Source organism: Sorex fumeus, unplaced genomic scaffold (assembly GCF_029834395.1).
Source record: "Sorex fumeus unplaced genomic scaffold, SorFum_2.1 ptg000063l, whole genome shotgun sequence".
NCBI classification, from domain to species: domain Eukaryota; kingdom Metazoa; phylum Chordata; class Mammalia; order Eulipotyphla; family Soricidae; genus Sorex; species Sorex fumeus.
Window position 1 is genome coordinate 78706368 of NW_026606120.1, and position 17784 is coordinate 78724151.

Genomic DNA, 17784 nt, shown 5'->3' on the forward strand with positions numbered 1-17784 from the left:
ATGATTTTTTTCCTTATCTTTTCAGTTTTATTTACCTTTTCGGTTTCTGGGGGCATCCCTTGGTGGTGCTCAGGGCTGAGTCCTCGCTCTGTGCTCAAGGATCACTCCTGGTGAACTTGGGGAACCACCTAGGGTGCTGGGGGTTGAACCCAGGTTGGTGGTGTATAAGGCAAGCGTCCTACCTGCTGTGACATCGTTGTGACCCCTACAGCATTTTAATTTTTAGCTGAAACTCCTAACAACAGTAAGGTCTGAGTGCTACTTCACTAATATTGCTAAAATGTGGAGTGATGATTGTTTTCTAAAAACATTTATAGCTTCTGGGGTGGGAGTGGGGCAAGAGACAGAGCAGGGGTTGGGCACATGTCTGGCATGCATGGAACCCAGGTTCTATTTTCAGCACCACCCATAGGGTCAGCCCTGGGGGCACTGGAGCACCACTGGGTGTGGCTGGGGAAGACTCTGGGGTCATCCTTAGCACCACAGGGTCCCAGCTGTAAAGATCCTCAGGCCTCTGCATTGAATAACTCAAGTTCAAAAACCATCAGCAGGCTCCCCTGACCTCCTGGGCACTGCTCGAGAGACCTTCGCCCCTCCCTGAAGTTTAAGCCTCGACACTATTTCCCAGCGGCTCTGCTGTGTAGAGTTCTAGGGTGACTAGAAATCGATTCTCTTCCACTTGTGGGAAGGCTGGGAGGGCTGGAGCAGCCGGTGGCACCTCTGGTTCACTAGCAATGGCCGTGTTCACATCCTCGGGCCCAGGCTAAGACGGGGAGGGGAGTGCAGAAGCGACAAAGGAACAGTTTTGGGGCTGGAGCAATAGTACAGCGGGTAAGGCGTTTTTGCCTTGCACGCAGCCGACCCGGGTTCAATCCCCGGCATCCCATATGGTCCCCCACGCATTGCTAGGAGTAATTCCAGGAATAACCCCTGAGAGTCACTGTGTGAACCCCCCACCCACCTCCCCCCCAAAAAAAGCAAAGGAACAGTGTCCCACAGCCAGCAGGCTGCTCTGGTCCCAAAAACCCTGCGTGCAGGCAGCTAGGCACGTGGGCACTGCTGGGGCACCCTGGGAAGTCTCTCGACAGCCCAAGGAACCCCGGGCCGGACACCACAGGAGCACCAGAGGCTTAGGAGGGCTGCTGTCAGCTTTCCCACTGCCTCCTCTGGAGCCTGGGGCCGCAGGCCCGGCCACCCCCACCGCTCTGCAGACCTTGCAGAGAGCCACACGCAGTGTCACTGATGAAAGGGAGGAAGGCGCCAGGAAGTGGTGGCAGGCCGGCCCAGGCGACAGGTCTGGCCTGGACTGCGGGGAGGTGGGCCGCCCTGGGCTCTCACCCTCCAGGCCGATTGTCAGCTTCTCTCTCACGGGGATCAGCAGGGAAGCACATGTGAGCCTGGGCTGCCGGCAAGCACCAGGGCCCTGTGTGAGTCTGCATGTAGATGAAGCCAGCCGGGCTTTCTCAGAGCAGCCCCTTTCTCCTGCCGGGCGCCCTGCTGGGACGGGCCTTTTCAATCCCTAGATCCCCCCTCCAGCTCTTCTCCCGCAGAACACAGGGAAACGGGATGGAAATAAAGACCCGGGCCACATGTTTTATTTTCTCCTGCTCAATCCATTTTAGAAAAGCTTTTAATTGGTTTTAAAAAGATGCTAAACAAAATGGGATGATGTTTTTCAGTCCTCGTGAACTACAGATACCACTTTTTTTTCTTAAAAAAAAAAAAACTTTCAAAAGGCTAATAAATCAATCATGAAATTAACTCTTCAGTTCAATGTAAAGCAAACCCCCCTGAACAACCAGGTTCATTAAAAATCCATGCATTTGCTTAAAAAAATTTAAAATTCAAAGAAAATTATCCTAGTAACTGAAATCTGACTTGAATTTTTAGTCCCCCACTGAAAATCTAGGACCAACGCCACCACAAAGGGAAAAAAGGAAGGCTTGTGAGCCGTTTAAGACAGGGGGCCAGGAGAGGGGAGCGGCAGAAGGGGGGTATCTTGATGCATAACAACAGAGCATGCCCGAGGGTTTCTCTTATTGGAGCCTGTGCACACATGCACACAACATTTCGGTGCGAGAGCTGGAACTGCAACAAACACAAAATGAGGGAGTCTATGACGGATATGATTGCTGGGCCATCTATGCACATCCAATTCTTTTTTTAAAAAAAATGCAGGCAACTTTTCTGTTTTCTGGACCGTGACAATGATTCTCTACTGCTCGGTACATCCCTACTATGCTACACTCAGCTTGCACGGGCTTCTGACGTTTAACTGGAGATGTCAGAAATGCCGGCGTGACACTGGTTTGGGGGAGAGAACCCTTCGACTGGGTCAGCAGAGCAAGGATGACATGACAAGTATCCACGAAAAGGGATTGGCCTGGCACTCTCCCCTCGTTTTCCAGAGAGGAAACAAACTAATCTGAAAAGCAAGCTGGCGAGACAAAAGCACATGCTAATCTTGATAAGTGTATGTTAGCCATGAACTTCCTCTGGCTCATGCATGTTAGCGATGAACTTCCTCTGGCACAGGTATGTTAGCCCTGTACTTCCTCTGGCACATGTATATTAGTCATGATTCCACTGGCACATATAGGTCACTAGGTAGTCAGTCAGTCACCCGATTCTGGTGTTCTAGAATCTCTGCCACGTGCAGTGACTGAAACACCCAGACTGACCCTTTACTTGTGTTTGCTTGTTCTCTATTTTCGGGCCACAGTCACGTGCTCAGGGCAACTCCTGGCTCTGCACTCAGGGATCGCTTCTGGTGGAGGTTGGGAGACCATAGAGGGTGCCTGGACCCAAACATGGGTTGGCTGTGTGCAAGACAAGTGCACTACCTGGTGTGCTATCACTCCGGCCTCTACCTTTTACTTCTGACATATCCTTATATCCTTCCTTTCAGTCCTTTGAGAAATTTGTTCCACAGCCCAACTTCTTTGGAAATGCTGAAGATCAAACCCAAAGCCTCCTGAATGTAAGCTACAAGCTTGACCATTGAGCTAGAGTTCAGTCCCTGCACCCTGGCTCACTACTTCCAACTTTCCATAGAAGTTCCCTTTCACCACTGAAATAGCTGCTGAAACTCAGTAGTGTGTGTGTGTGTGTGTGTGTGTGTGTGTGTGTGTGTGTGTGTGTGTACTATTCAATGGGCTCTAGTTAGAGTCACAAATACATGCCATCATCACCATAATCAATTGGAAAAACCTCTTCATCACCTGCAAGGAAACCGAGTGCTTCTCATTCACCCTCTGCAGTCGTTCAGGCCCTGGGAACTCACCAGTCCATTTCCTGTCCTGTAGCTCTGTCCAGGCTAGACATTTTCTATCAATGGGATCATGCAATATGCAGTCTCTTGTGATGTCTGGATTCCCTTGGCATGTTTTCATGGTTCACCCAAGCTATATCATATACGGTGACTTCGTTTTGATTTTTTTATCTTGAGTAGCATTCTATTGTATCACTTTCATCTATATGTGCACATATGTGACTTCAGTTACATTTTCTCTATATTTATATACTTATCACTAAAAGCAGACTTGCTAGCGACCTTATCTTTAACCATCTGGGGAACTGCGAGCCTGCCCGGTTTTTAGATTTTCACTAGCAGTACATCAGATTTTCAATTTCTCCATACACCTGCCAACGATCGGTATTCTCTTGAGTTTGTGATTATAGGCACCCCTGTGGATGTGAGGTGGTATTTCACTTTGGTTTTATTTTTCCATTTCCCCGAGAGCTAATAATATTGCATAGCTTTTCACTTGCTTATTAACAATGTGAACTTTACTTATTTTTCAGTGTTTTTACTTTAATCCTACCTCGCACATATAAACTACAGCAATAGCAAAATATTTCAAGTCCCACCAAAATTATGGACCACTCAAAAAATTCTTTGATTAAGTGATACATGGTTTCTGTTGTTGAATTCATGAGTTAATTTCAAAAACCTTCTGTGCAGGAAGCTGCAAGATGTGAAAGGGTAATATAATATCACTTTCTTTCAGATTCTTACAATTATTTTTACAATAATTATAAACTCAATTGTTTATAGTTATTCCTTAATCCCAGTTATTCTTTAAACAAACTGTTGCATGTAATTTGTTAAGAGACTTTTTTATTTCTATTAGTATCCATTTTGGATTGTAAATAATTTCCAGCTAGCATGTCTTTGTGTTTAAGTGAATGTTTAGTCTTTAGCAATATAAAGGCAGATAATTTGGAAAATACCATTAAAAAATCATTATCCCTGTAACTTTTTTTATTTTGCTTTTGCTTTTGCTTTTTGGGTCACACCTGGCTTTGCACAGGGGTTATTCCTGGTGGTGCTCGGGGGACTGTATGGGATTCTGGGAATCAAACCTGGGTCGGCCTCGTGCAAGGCAAACGCCTGACCATCTGTGCTATCACTCCAGCCCCTCCCTATGACTTTTAATGTAAATTCTTTTTAGTTAAAAAAAAAAAAGGAATGAATTTAACTACTCCTAATTTAATAATTCTTAACATCCTAAATTATCAAAATATTTTTTGGGTGACATGGAGATACTGGGCAGTAATTATCTTTGTTTCAGCAACTAAAGAGATATTTATTTATGTGTTTACTGAAGAAATTGAAGAGGCCAAAGAAATGGGTAGGGTGTTTGCTTTGCATACAGCCCACCCAGGTTCGATTCCTGGCATCTCATATGGTCCACTGAGCACTGTCAGGAGTAATTCCCAAGTGCAGACCCAGGTTAGTAAGCCCTGAGCAGTGCTGGGTGTTGCCCCAAAACAAAACAAACCAAAAAAAAAAAAAATACTGCAGAAGATACTAAAACTTCAATTTTGGGAAATGCTCAAAAATTACCTATAATGCACCTTTATGCAAAGATGTTACTGTGTTTGGCATATTGAATGCGCCACAGGTAGCTTGCCAGGCTTTTCCGTGTGGGTAAGATACTCTCAGTAGCTTGCCGGGGTTTCTGAGAGGGGCGGAGGAATCGAACTCGGGTCGGCCATGTTGGCTGCGTGCAAGGCAAATGCCCTACCTGCTGTGCTATCACTCCAGTAACAAGTCTCACAATGTTACTGGGCCCACTCGAGCAAAATCGATGAATGATGGGAGCACAGTGACAGCGACAGCGATGCAAAGATAACTTTAAAAAATACCTTTTTATGGCTGGAGTGGCAGTAGAGTGGGCAGGGCATTTGCCTTGTTTGTGGATGACCTGGGTTTGATCTCCAGCACCACACGTGATGCCTGGAGCACCACCAGGAGGGACCCCTGAGTGCAGCACCAGGAGGAAGCCCTGAGCACAACTGGGTGTGGCCCCCAAACAAAAACCACATCTTTTCTTGAAGCTTATCTATAGTAAATTTCCAAGTTGGTGGATTTTTTCACTATTCTAGAAATATGGGATTTAAAAAATATTATCAGAAGGGAATAGAAAACCGATTATTAAGAAATCATTTACTTTAAACCAGAAAGCCAGACCAGATGATCTTCCAAAATCCTTTTCACACTAAATTTGTGTTTGTAATAGCCTATTTCTTTAGAAAGAGTTCACTTTTATTTACTTACAACTTACCAGGAAAAAAAAATCCTGTGGGAGGAAAAAAATCTAATGTTTTTACCTGCGGAGGCGCCTTCTTCAACAGCACAAGGAGAGCCTGCAACACCAGGTTGGAGAAGCGAGGGCCGATGGGGACGTAATCTGCAGGAGAAGGCGGCCGGGATTAGTGTGGACACACAACGCATGAAGCCCAAACCTCTCTGTCTTTTCCTACCTCAGGAGTGAACACAGTTCCAAAAGAAGTCATGCATTAAAACTGGGGAGAGAACGATCTCCACTAAATTTACTGCTTAACATTTGGGGGATGTGGGCCATGCCCAGTGGTGCTCAGGGGCTACTCCTGACTCTGTGCTCAGGGATAACTCCTAGACTCCTAGTGGTGCTGGGGATCAAATCAGGATCAGCTGCATGCAAGGCAAGCACCTGACCCTCTGTTATTTCTCCAGCCTCAATACTTCGATACTTATAAATATTTATTATAAATATCACTGGAGCACTGTCCTCCTATTGTTCATCGATTTGCTCAAGTGGGCACCAGTAACATTTCCATTGTGAGACTTGTTGTTACTGTTTTTGTCATATCGAATACATCACGGGGAGCTTGCCAGGCTTTGCTGTGTGGGCTGAATACTCTTGGTAGCTTGCCGGGCTCTCCAAGAGGGGTGGAGGAATCGAACCCAGGTTGGCCATATGCAAGGCAAATGCCCTACCTGCTATGCTATTGCTCCAGCCCAATACATAAATAATTCTTTGCTGTAAAAAAAGTATTAGAGGTTGGAGGTTTGAGCCACACCCAGCTTGCTCAGGGCACTGTTTGCAATGCAGGTGATGGAACAACCAAGGTCAGCTGCATGCAAGGTAAATGCTTTAAACCCTGTAAATTGTTCTCTAACCCTTGGGGGGAAAAATGAAAGCTTTTAAATAGACATTTTATGGCTTTTGTTTGTTTGTTTTGCTTTTTGGGTCACACACGGCAATGTGACAGGGGTTACTCCTGGCTCTGCACTCAGGAATTGCTCCTGGCAGTGCTCCCCAGGTTGGCTGTGTGCAAGGCAAGAAGCCCTACCCGCTGTACTATTGCTCCAGCCCTAGAGTCTGTTTTTTCCAAAGGAGGAAAATAACCCAGATATATTTTGCAAGCATTTTCAAGAAATTGCTGCAAACGCAGGCAACACTTGTCAGTATGCAGGAAATACCTGGTTCCTGAAAAGGAGGGAAAGATACTAAGTCATACTCAAGGAAGCAAGGGAGATCGTATGATGGTAGAGTCACAAGGGTTGGTCATGGCAGAGTGGAGAACTATCTCTCCAGGAACCTGCGACCAGTCGTCCATCCTGACTGCAGAAACATCCCCGCTCCGGCTTCTCTGTACACTGTACACCTGGACCTTTGAAGATGCACTGACCCCTCCCTTTTCTGAACATCTGAGACACATGGGACATTCTACCTTGCGTCCATTTCTGCCAAGGTACACCGTGACTATAGACATCAATTATTTTTGAAAATAATTCTAGCACAGAAGCGCTCCCAGCAAATACATGCTGACTAACAGAGCAAGCAAGAGCCAACAACCATTCCTCTGGCGCGAGCGCACTCTGTTAGAGAGGGCATACGTTTCCTGACCACACACGCAACTGTGTTTAGATAAAGGAAGTCGCACAGAGCCATGAGTATGGTGCCTAAAAGCTTTTACAGAAATAATCCTATAAACGGAGCTGGAAGGTATCAAAAGTAGTTGACTGAGAACTAGCAGGTTACTAGATAAAAAGATCAATTTGAGAAGACCTCTCAGATATACTTGCTTTATTTATAACAACCACTGCCTTAGGAAACGGAAACATAAATGATAGAGGATGTAAAGCAAAACCGAAAATGATGGGAAAATAGTAAGAACAGCACATGGGGGTCAGTCCCCGTGCCATTACACGGGTTCCTCCAGGTGACAGGCAGTGTTTTAGATACTGACTGCTAAGTCACTGGACTGACTCAATTTCGGGAGAATTTATCACAGCATTCGGAGTCATTGTCATAATTAATTTATTTTAGATAGATCTGGTTTTTGCAATGAAATAAAATACGAGGAACAACGCTTTCAAGCCTATGAGTAGATAGTCATATCTTCTGAATGGGGGGGGCAGAGACCGGCAGATTCACCTTACAATCCGCAAGAAGTGTGCTAACTACACACGGGCATTGTCTTTACAGCTTCTTAAGAGAGAACTACCTTTCAGAATGTCTTCCACATCCTTAGCCTATTTCAGTCTCTAGAATTCTTATCGGGAGAAGGAAGGAAGGAAACCGTGTCCCTGTTTGATGAGTGCGGAAGCTTAGCTACGAGTCCTGATGGCAGCTCCTTCTTTCTTAGCTCCACTCAGGCTCCCAAGTGGGTGTCTGAACTATAGGCAAGTCCAAGGTGCTGAAGTGCTTATTCACCCATCAGCAAAACTTACTGACCATTTACATGGACGAGGAGCCCTGAGTATAGAACGAAATAATAAATTATAAGGGTACTTAGAGGAAAGCAGTTTAATAGTGGAATCATGGTCTGGAGGCATATTCAATATTTAACATAATTCCATCATTGGCCTCAGATCGAAGATTTGTTATATTTCCTTGGAAGACAAAAAGGAAAGCATGGGGGCAGGAGCGATAGCACAGTGGGTAGAGTGTTTGCCTTGCACGTGTCCAACCTGGGTTCGATTCCCAGCATCCCATATGGTTCCCCGAGCATCACCAGGAGTAATTCCTGAGTGCAGAGTCAGGAGTAACCCCTGTGCATTGCCGGGTGTGACCCAGAAAGCAAAAAAAAGGAAAACATGTCAATTGACTCCAGTTTATAAATACCTCTTCTATATATACATATATATTATTTTTTTTCCCTCTCTCAGAATTTGTACAAAATTCCTGTGATGTGCAAATCTAACACAAAGTTTATGACTCACCGAGCAGTCTTTCGATGTCATCCACAACCACGCAGCTCAGCTGGGATTTGTACGCATCATCAAAGATCTGCAAGAAAGCAAGACCACTGGTCATCTCACTGCCCTCTACAATGACGACAATGTCCAGGAAGAGACAAAGCATTCTTGAGCAATGTTTAAAGCACAGTCCAACACCAATATTTTCCGCATACATATTCACTTAGAATTTTATAGATAAAAAGACCTGAACCTCAAACGCCCTTGCAATATGAAAACAAGCCGACTGAGCCCAGGGGTGTGGCTCCAGCAGCAGATTAGCTGTCTAGCACCTGCCAGCCCCCGAGCCTGGGGCCTGGCAGCCCTGAGCACTGCCAGAAGTGCCTCCCCCAAATAAATAAAAAACAGACAGCGGGGCCCAAAGCCATGGAATGACTTGCCCAAGATGGACATAACTGGATGGCGGCTGAGTGAGAAGCGGCCAATGCCGCTTGCCGTCCCACGAGCTGGGCATGGCACACCGGGGCACGCGGGGGCCAGCGTTCACTCCTCTACCTGCCAGCCCCATCTGTTTCATCATGACTGTCTCTCTGATCTACATCTGGGGCAGGACTTTGGTGCTGGGACTCAAGAGCTAGACGGATGCCCCCCCCCCACCACACCTGGGAGTGTGCGGGACGTGATAGGGCGTCATTTTCTTATCTCTAACAAGTGTAGTCCCCGAGAGGCAAGAGTATCGTGGGAAGAAAAAGATGCTGCCAACTCCAATCAGGCCACAGCTAAAAGTGTTTACGAGAGAATTAAAGTTGGGTAGAAAGGATCAAATATAACTGGCTCTATCTTTAGCATCAGACAAAAGATAATAGTACATTGTCTTATGACAGCCAAAGAAATGCAAATTAAAGCAAGCAGTGAAGAAAACTGTTATATTCTGAGAAGGATATAGCAATTTCAAGCCAGACAGATTAACCAGTTTATGTATAAATTGAATACAAATGCCCACGGCCTTGAATCCAGCCTTTTTGAAAGATTTGGGGATTCTTATTCCAGCAACTATAATTGGGACTTGGTTTACTCCTTGGGTGCAATCTGTAAAAACCATCTTCCACCCCAGCCCAGTCTGTTGAGGTGGTAACTAAGCTCAGGGCACCAAGATGCTAACCCTTCTCCCCACCTTGCTTTAGGTGGCTTATTTTTTCAGTGAGTGTTTTCTTAAAAAGAATTGGGGGTCACACTTGATGATGCTCAGGGATCACTTGTGGTGATGCTGGGGGTGGAGCAGTCAGATCAAACCTCCCCCTCCAGGGGCTGGAGAGATTGTACAATAAGTAGGGCATTCAGCTGACCTGGGTTCGATCCCCAGCACCCCACATAGTCCCCTGAGCACCGCCCGGCATAATTCCTGAGTGCAGAGCCAGGAGAAACCTCTAAGCATTGCTGGGTGTGTCCTCCTCCCTGTCCCCCCCCGCCCCCCGCCCCCCCCCGCCAAAAAAAACCCCCCAAAAAACCCTAAACAAATTTGACCCTCCAGCAAGCAAAGCATGAGCACTGGCCCTGTGAGTTACCTCCCTGGCCTTCAGAGGCTTTATTTTCATCACAGAGGGTGAAGTTTAGAATAAAGTAAGGGTCAGAGAGATACCACAGGCCGCAGAGCACACACCTCGCAAGCAGCTAAGACCAGGTCAATCCCTGGTACCACCTGGTTCCCTGGGCATGACTGGGTGCAGTCCTGGAAGGCCTGGGTCAGGGCTATCCCCAGCACTGCAGGTTCACAGAACACCCCCATCCTTGGGCCCCCACATCAAACCCTGGCCAGATGGGCCGAGCAGCAGCAGGAGGGAACCCCAGGCTTCCTGAGTCACCCCCCTAATGAAATTAAATTAAAAGAATAAAGAGGCCAGAGCAATAATACAGCAGGGAGGGTGCTTGCGTTGCACATGGCCTATCCAGGTTTGATATCCTGCCCCCACTTGATCCCCAAGCACCTCCAGGAGTGATTCCTGAGCACAGAGCCAGGAGTAATCCCTGAGCACCACTGTCTCTGGCCCTGATGCCGACCCCCCTAACAAAGGATATAACTGAGAATTGAGAAGAAGAAGAATAAAAGGAGGAGGAGAAGGAGGAGGAGGAGGAGGAGGAGGAGGAGGAGGAGAGGAAGGAGGAAGAGAAGAAAGGAGAAGGATAAAGAAGAAGAAAGAAGAAGGAAGAAGAAAAAAGAAGAGAGGAAGGAGGAGAGGATGAAGAAGAAGAAAGAAGAAGAAAGGAAGAAGGAAGAAGAGGAAGAGGGAGAAGAGGAGGAGGAGGGGAAGGAGAAGGAGACGAAAAAGAAAGAAGAAGAAGAAGAAGAAGAAGAAGAAGAAGAAGAAGAAAGGAAGAAGGAGGAGGAAGAGGAAGAAGAAGAAAGGAAGAAGGAGGAGGAAGAGGAGGAAGAGGAGGAAGAGGAAGAGGAAGAGGAAGAAGAAGAAGAAGAAGAAGAAGAAGAAGAAGAAGAAGAAGAAGGAGGAGGAGGAGGAGGAGGAGAAGGGGGAGGAGGAGGAAGGAGGAGGAAGAGGAGGAAGAAGAAGGAGGAAGAGGAGGAGGAAGAAGAAGAGGAGGAAGAAGAGGAAGAAGAGGAGAAGGAGGAGCAGGAGGAGCAGGAGGAGGAGGAGGAGGCGGCAATGGCGGCATTTGGGGGTAGAGAATGCTGAAATGATGAGGAGGCCCGAGAGGTGTTCCAGGAGAAAGGGTAAAGGAGGAAACTCAAGAACTCAGGACTGAATCTCAGACTGCCCTATTCCCTCCACAAATATTTTTCTTTTTTCTTTTTGTGTCACACTCGGCAACGCAGAGATTATTCCTGGCTCTGCACTCAGGAATTATTCCTGACGGTGCTTGGGGGACCATATGGGATGCCAGGAATCGAACCCGGGCCGGCCACATGCAAGGCAAATGCCTTACCCAATGTACTATGGCTCCACCCACTCCACAAATATTTTCCAGCTCTATTGTGTGTTGAGCACCGAGGGCAACAGAATCTCATCTGTCTCATTCACAATGCGGCCAGGAAAGTTCTGCCTTCGCATGCTGCTCTATCCAGCACGTGTCAACATGCGGGAGGTGATGCAGGCAACAGGGTGGAATGTGCCAGGAAGCTGTGGGAGTTGCTGGGGACCCAGGCGCCACTGATTCTCTTTATGCGGGTGGCAGCGGGTGAGGCTACTAAGTGGAAACGTGTCCCTTAGTGGAAAGTGCCCGCAGAGCCATGGCCTGACTCTCGCCTCCCTCCACCCGGCGCTGGCTACTGGGGGCCCACATGTGCTCAGAGCTCCTGGCAGCCACTTGCAGGGCCTGTGAGGCGACAACCGACAGGGCCGCTGCTCTCAGCCATGGTGGCCACAGTGTGAGCCAGAAATAAATGGTGCTTTGGGTGTTGTTTTGTGTGTGTGTGTGTGTGTGTGTGTGTGTGTAAGCCTTTTAGATTTTTTTGGGGGGTGGGGGGGCAGTGACTATTGCAGTGTAATTTAGCCTACTCAAACAAGGTTCTTGGGGTCAACAGGGTTGCCTACATTTAAATGGGATATTGGGGATGGAAAGGAGAAATAAATAGTCAGAAATGGGGACAAGTCATTCTGAGTAAGATGAAAAGGAGCTCCGGAGAGGACCGGAGCTACGGTATAGCAGGCACGGTACTTGCCATGCACCTGGCCGGCCTGGGTTCCATCCCTGGCACCTCATGTGGTCCTCCCAGCACTGCCAGGAGTAGGGCCTGAGCACTGCTGGGTGTGGCACCTCCCTCAAAGAAAAAGGTATTTACTATTTTAGCCTCTTTTTTGCTTGTTTGGGGTCAGGAGTATCTTTTTACTATTTGGGTCACACCCGGCAAAACAGAGGGGTTACTCCGGGCTCTGCACTCAGGAATTACTCCTCGCGGTGCTCAGGGGACCATAAGGGATGCTGGGAATCGAACCCAGGTCAGCTGCATGCAAGACAAATACTACCCGCTGTACTACTGCTCCAGCCCTGATGCTCAGGAGTTACTCCCCGCTCTGCACTAAGGGATCATTCTTGAGGGTGCTCGGGGGACCATATGGGATGCTGGGGATTGAATTCCAGTCAACCACATGCGAGGCAAGTGACCTACCTGCTGTACTATCACTCCCCTCCCCCAACCCCCAGAAGCTTTTTAGTCATTTTTTGAAGACAAGTCCAGCACAGTGGACAATATTCTATAAACTCATGATTTCAAGGAGTCACTGACAAATTATACTTTGTTCTTCAAAACATCTTCAGAACCAGGGGCCAGAGAGATCGTACGGTGGGCAGGGCACTGGCCTTGCATGAGGCCGCCAACACGGGCCCTATCCCCGTCACCCCATAAGATGCCCAGAACCCACCAGGAGTGATGCCCTGAGCGCAGAGTCAGGAGTAAGCCCTGAGCACCCAAGCCAAACAAAACAAATCTCAGCATTCCATGAAAGGCTGGGCTGCACACACCTAATTCTGCAGCCCTAGCATCGCGGGTGCAGTCACTGGGGCCACGGCCATCCTGGACAGGCTGTGAGCAGGAGCTGTCCACTCTTTGGACTCAGCCCTGGCCTTGCCCTAAGCAGAGCGGAGCTTCCACGGGTCCAGGGACTCCCTGAAACACTGCTGGCATCCAAACCGATGAGCGATCCGAACGGTCTCATCAGCCCATCCCAGACACCGTGGTTTGCCTTCAAAGCCTCTTCAAATCATTTCGCAGCTGACCTATGACATTTCAGAAGAAAATTACCCACAGCAATCATCTACTGTGACCTTTTTTTTTTTTTGGCGGAAGAGTTTTTAATGTACTACTAATTACTACTGCAGGGAGGGGGACGCTCACAGCTCACTCTCTCAACAATGTCCTAACCCTGACAGCGACTTGGCAATTCCAGTTGTGACCTGACCGGTTTCGAGCCGCAAGTCTACCCTCATTCACACGCGCACACCCTCTCCCGACGCGCACCTCCTCGCCCCGCTCTCTGCACTGGGGTGACACGAGGGCACTGGCTTTGCCCCAGGTTGGCGTCTCCTGGCTAGTCTGCTCCCTCGCCGCCCATCTCGGCTTCCTGGCCCAGGCCCAAGCAGCACCTCCACGAAGAACGACTCAGGGGTTGGGGAGAGAGTCCAGCAGGCCGAGAGCAGACTCTGCAGCGGGGAGGCCTGGGTGCCATCCCCAGGGCATAGAAACTGGGGTGGCGCCGAGTGCACACAGCTCGGGCCCCATGAAGCCGGGGCTGCAGGGGGCTGGTGGGATGCGGCGGCAAATGGAGCCTTCCCCCAAAAGGAATTTAAATTCTGCCCCTCTCCTAAGATAAAAGTACGGGGTTCAAGCCTTTTCTTGTTGGAGAGGTTATCAGTCGGGGATCATATAAGCTCACATGCAAACCAGAACACTTGAAAGGGGGAGCTGTTAATGACTGGGCCGGAGCAGCAGGTAAAAACCAGGATTGCTCAAAGCACACGGGATGTGCAGCCGTCCAACTTCCGCTGGGGGTTTCCGGTGGGGCAAGGAAGAAAGATACAGGATCTCTGTCCGGTGAGGAGCCGGGAAGGGAAGATGAAGGGAAAGAATGAGAACTGAAGAGGGAAAAGTAGAACAGAGGGCGAGGGCTGGAGATGGTACAGGGGTAAAGGCGCTAGGCTTTTACTCAGTGAACCCAGGATCAATCCCTTGAGCCCGGCCAGGAGTGAGCCCTGAGCACAGAGCTAGGAGTCAGCCCTGAGCACTGCCAAATATTGCCTGGGAATAAAAACAGCCTGCCATGCTCACCCCCAGCTGTGGGAAAGAGGAGAATCAGTTAATACGGGAGAAAGGAGGCCGGTCTTGGAGCTAACGCCTCCAGGAGACAGAGTCCCATCTGTCATTTCTCCCTGTGCACACAACAGATGATCATGAGATGCTTGGGGACAACCTCTCCTGCAAGCACAAGCAGAAAATGGAGGGTCATGGCAGGGACAGGGAGGGGCCACCTGGAATGAAGGGGAGGGCCCAGGCCTGAGTTAAGGGCATCCGGGACACCCACGGTGACAGGGGGGAAAGGAGACCTGGGGTTCTGGCCACTGTGGTGTTTGGGGTGGCTCTAAATATGGTCCTCAAGGCCACCACCTGCTCTCAAAGAGCTTCTAGAACCTTCGAACAAGCTGGGAGTCACCTGTGTGTAGGGGAGGGGCAGGGGCTGCAGACTCTGGAGACTACATGAATCCAAGCAGGCGCATGGAACACTTGCACCTCCATTTTCTATAGCCCCCCCTGGGGCTCAGAGGGAAGCGGGGTCAGGCTCTGGGGGCTGCAGGAGCACACCGGACTGCTCAGGCAGCTGGCACGAAGCACCTCCCGAGGAAGGATGTGATGACAGTGGGAATCTGAGCGCTCAGAAAATCCCTAATGCTGTAAATCTGTCAGCAATTAGCTGGGTGCACACTCGCCTCCTATTCGGTAGCATATAAAAACGTAAATGAGCAAATTCAAATCGGCGCTATCAGTAATAATCTCCAGTTTCTAAGAACAGCCAGTCGGAGCTGCCTCCCGGGGACACTGCCTCGGGAAGTGGACCTAAACTTTTGGCAAAGCCGGTCCGCTTCCTGGAATGACCTTGGGAGTCCCTGACTTGTCTGTTCTCTCCGCTTTTCAGGAAAAATTCTTACCTTCCCACACACATAAGTACCACGGAGGTGGGGGATTTTTACTGACAAAAAAATGCCACGATGGGCTGGAGAGAGAGCATAGAGGGCAGGGCGCCTGCCCTGTACATGGCCAACCCGGGTTCGATATGGACCAGCACCCCATACGGTCTCCTGAGCACCATCAGGAGTGAGCCCTGAGCACAGAGCCAGGGGTAAGCACACACACACACACACACACACACACACACACACACAAACACACACACACACACACGGGCTGAAAAAATCCTACGAAGGCCCAGCACTGTCTTCCTCTGGAGGCCTTGGCAGACACAGATGCCTACAGACGGCGCACCCGAGACAGAAGTGACTGCCTCAGTCACAGGGTGCTACGCTGGCTCCCCAAGTGTCCCCCGATGTGCCAGCCCAACGAATCAGCCGCCAGATATATTAGGATGTTAACCCAAAACATCCAAATTCTGTTGCTTAGTAACTGCTGTCAAAAGATCCGATTTCCAGCTCTGCTCTTTGCGCGGACTAAACCATGACAGGAGGGGGATTAGTTGGCGCGAGCCTATTCTGGGCCAGCGACAATCTGCAGTGGGATTTACATGAGCATATTCAAAGAAAAGATTACTGCTCTCTTGTAGAGCAGCTAGTGGGAAGGAAAATTTCTTCCATTAGTTTTCAGTCCTTTAAAAATAAGATCGCTGTCTCATATCAATGAGAGACTTTTATAAATCAGTGATCTTTTTGCTGGATGTAGTCCCTCCGATTGGGTCTCCTCGGACAGTTCTATTTCCCCTCTAGACTGTGTACTAGGAGAGCACCAAGACTGGCTAATGAGTTAAACTTGAGTCCTACTGCATTGTTCTTTTGTTCATTTCACTCCACAGAATGTGTGTGTGTGGGGGGGGGGGGGGGGATATGCAGTTGTGCTTTAACGTATAGGTGCAAAAATGGATAATGAATTAATATCTTAAAAGAGGATGCACTTGGGAAGGAAGAGCTGAGAGCTGTAGGGGGATCCAGGCCAGCATGAGGCCTCCTGTCCTCCTTAGACAGCGTGAAAACTCACCCATAAGCTTTCTCAGTGCTCAACTGATCCATGGAAAAAAACTCATTCCTCAGGGGAGTATAGGTGAATTTTAAATTAAGAATACACTGCCTGGGGGGCTGGAGTGATAGCACAGTAGGTAGGGCATTTGCCTTGCACTCGGCTGACCTAGCCGACCGGAGTTCAATTCCTCTGCCACTCTCGGAGAGCCTGGCAAGCTTCCGAGAGTATCTTGCCCACACGGCAAAGCCTGGCAAGCTACCCTTGACGTGACGTGACATATTGATATGCCTAATACAGTAACAAGTCTCACAATGGAGATGTTACTGGGTCTGCTGGAGCAAATCGATGAACAATGGGAGGACAGTGACAGTGACAGTGACATTGCCTGGGGCTGTAGCGATAGCACAGTGGGTAGGGTGTTTGCCTTGCACCAGGCTGACCCCCTCCCCGACCAGAAAAGAAAAAAGAAAAGAATACACTGCCTTCATTTATTTTAGCAAGAATATTAGTGAAAAAGAAATGATTGTCCACCTACAGAGAAATTTTTAGATATTCATTAAAGCAGCCCAAATGGACCTTCCTCTTAGAAAAAAAAATTCATTAGAAAAAAAATTCATTTAAGTAGTAAAGTGCTCAATAAAGACATTCTATGAATGAACTCTTCAGACCACTTCTGTAATAAAAACTAATGTTAAAATATTCCTGGACTTTATAAACTATCGTTACTGCAAAAAAAAAAACATTTTGAAAAAAAATCTAAATTTGGTGATTTAATTATCAAAATGCAGCTGAAGAGTTAATTAAATGTCAATCTTTTACCTATTAAATTGTCAAGAGTTATTTTAATAACATCAAATGTGGATAGGAGTCCAAGAAAACTGACACTGTCATATGCAGGGTGAGCAAGTATAAACTGGTACTACTTTCTGGAAATGTGGACTTTATAAATTTGTTTTTCTACAGAAGAATTCTGATAGCAAAAAAAAAAAAAAAAAAAAAAAGAAAGAATTTTGATAGCTCGACTGGGGAGATGGTTCAAAGTTCAAAGGGCCAAGCACAGGTTTTGTAGGCAGGACCCCTTGGTCTGATTCCCAGCACAGCCTGGTCCCCCAAGCACCACTGGGAGTGTCCCACAAATAATCCTATTTTTACCAGAGGGAGTTCAATTTTGTCCTACAAAAATAGCCACCTATACTTTACTGAGCACATATTATATCTCACAGCACTGTGTGATACTTTCCATAAATTACCATCTCATTAATTTCTCATAATATCCCTACGAGGCAGCTATTAGCATCATCTTCACTTCATAAATGAGGACACAGGCTTATAGCTTAATTAATGACGAGAAGAGTTGGTAAAGATGGTAGGGCTGAAATTCAAAGTTAGGTCTATTTGAATTCTCAGCCAGTACTGTTTACGGCTATTCTATCTGAAGGAACTGTAATAAGAAAATGAGGGCAGGAATTTCCCTAGTTTGTTTGGCCTACAGAATATTACTTTAATCATAAAAAATTTATAAAAAAAAAACAACAACACAAAAACAAAAAAAAAATCCTGGGAACAACCTAATGTTAAAAATAGTTTATCTAAATGAGTATTATGTTGTTATTAATTTAAC

General features: G+C 47.7%; 1 protein-coding gene across 1 annotated transcript in view; it reads right to left on the reverse strand.

Moving 5' to 3' along the window:
* Nucleotides 1-17784, reverse strand: part of NSF (N-ethylmaleimide sensitive factor, vesicle fusing ATPase) — a 145736-nt gene that overhangs the window by 26048 nt on the left and 101904 nt on the right. The window contains exons 16-17 of the mRNA XM_056127353.1: nucleotides 8498-8564; nucleotides 5617-5696 (exon numbers count right to left, since the gene is read on the reverse strand). Coding sequence (XP_055983328.1) covers nucleotides 5617-5696; nucleotides 8498-8564 — 147 coding nt within the window. The remainder of the gene's footprint in view (nucleotides 1-5616; nucleotides 5697-8497; nucleotides 8565-17784) is intronic.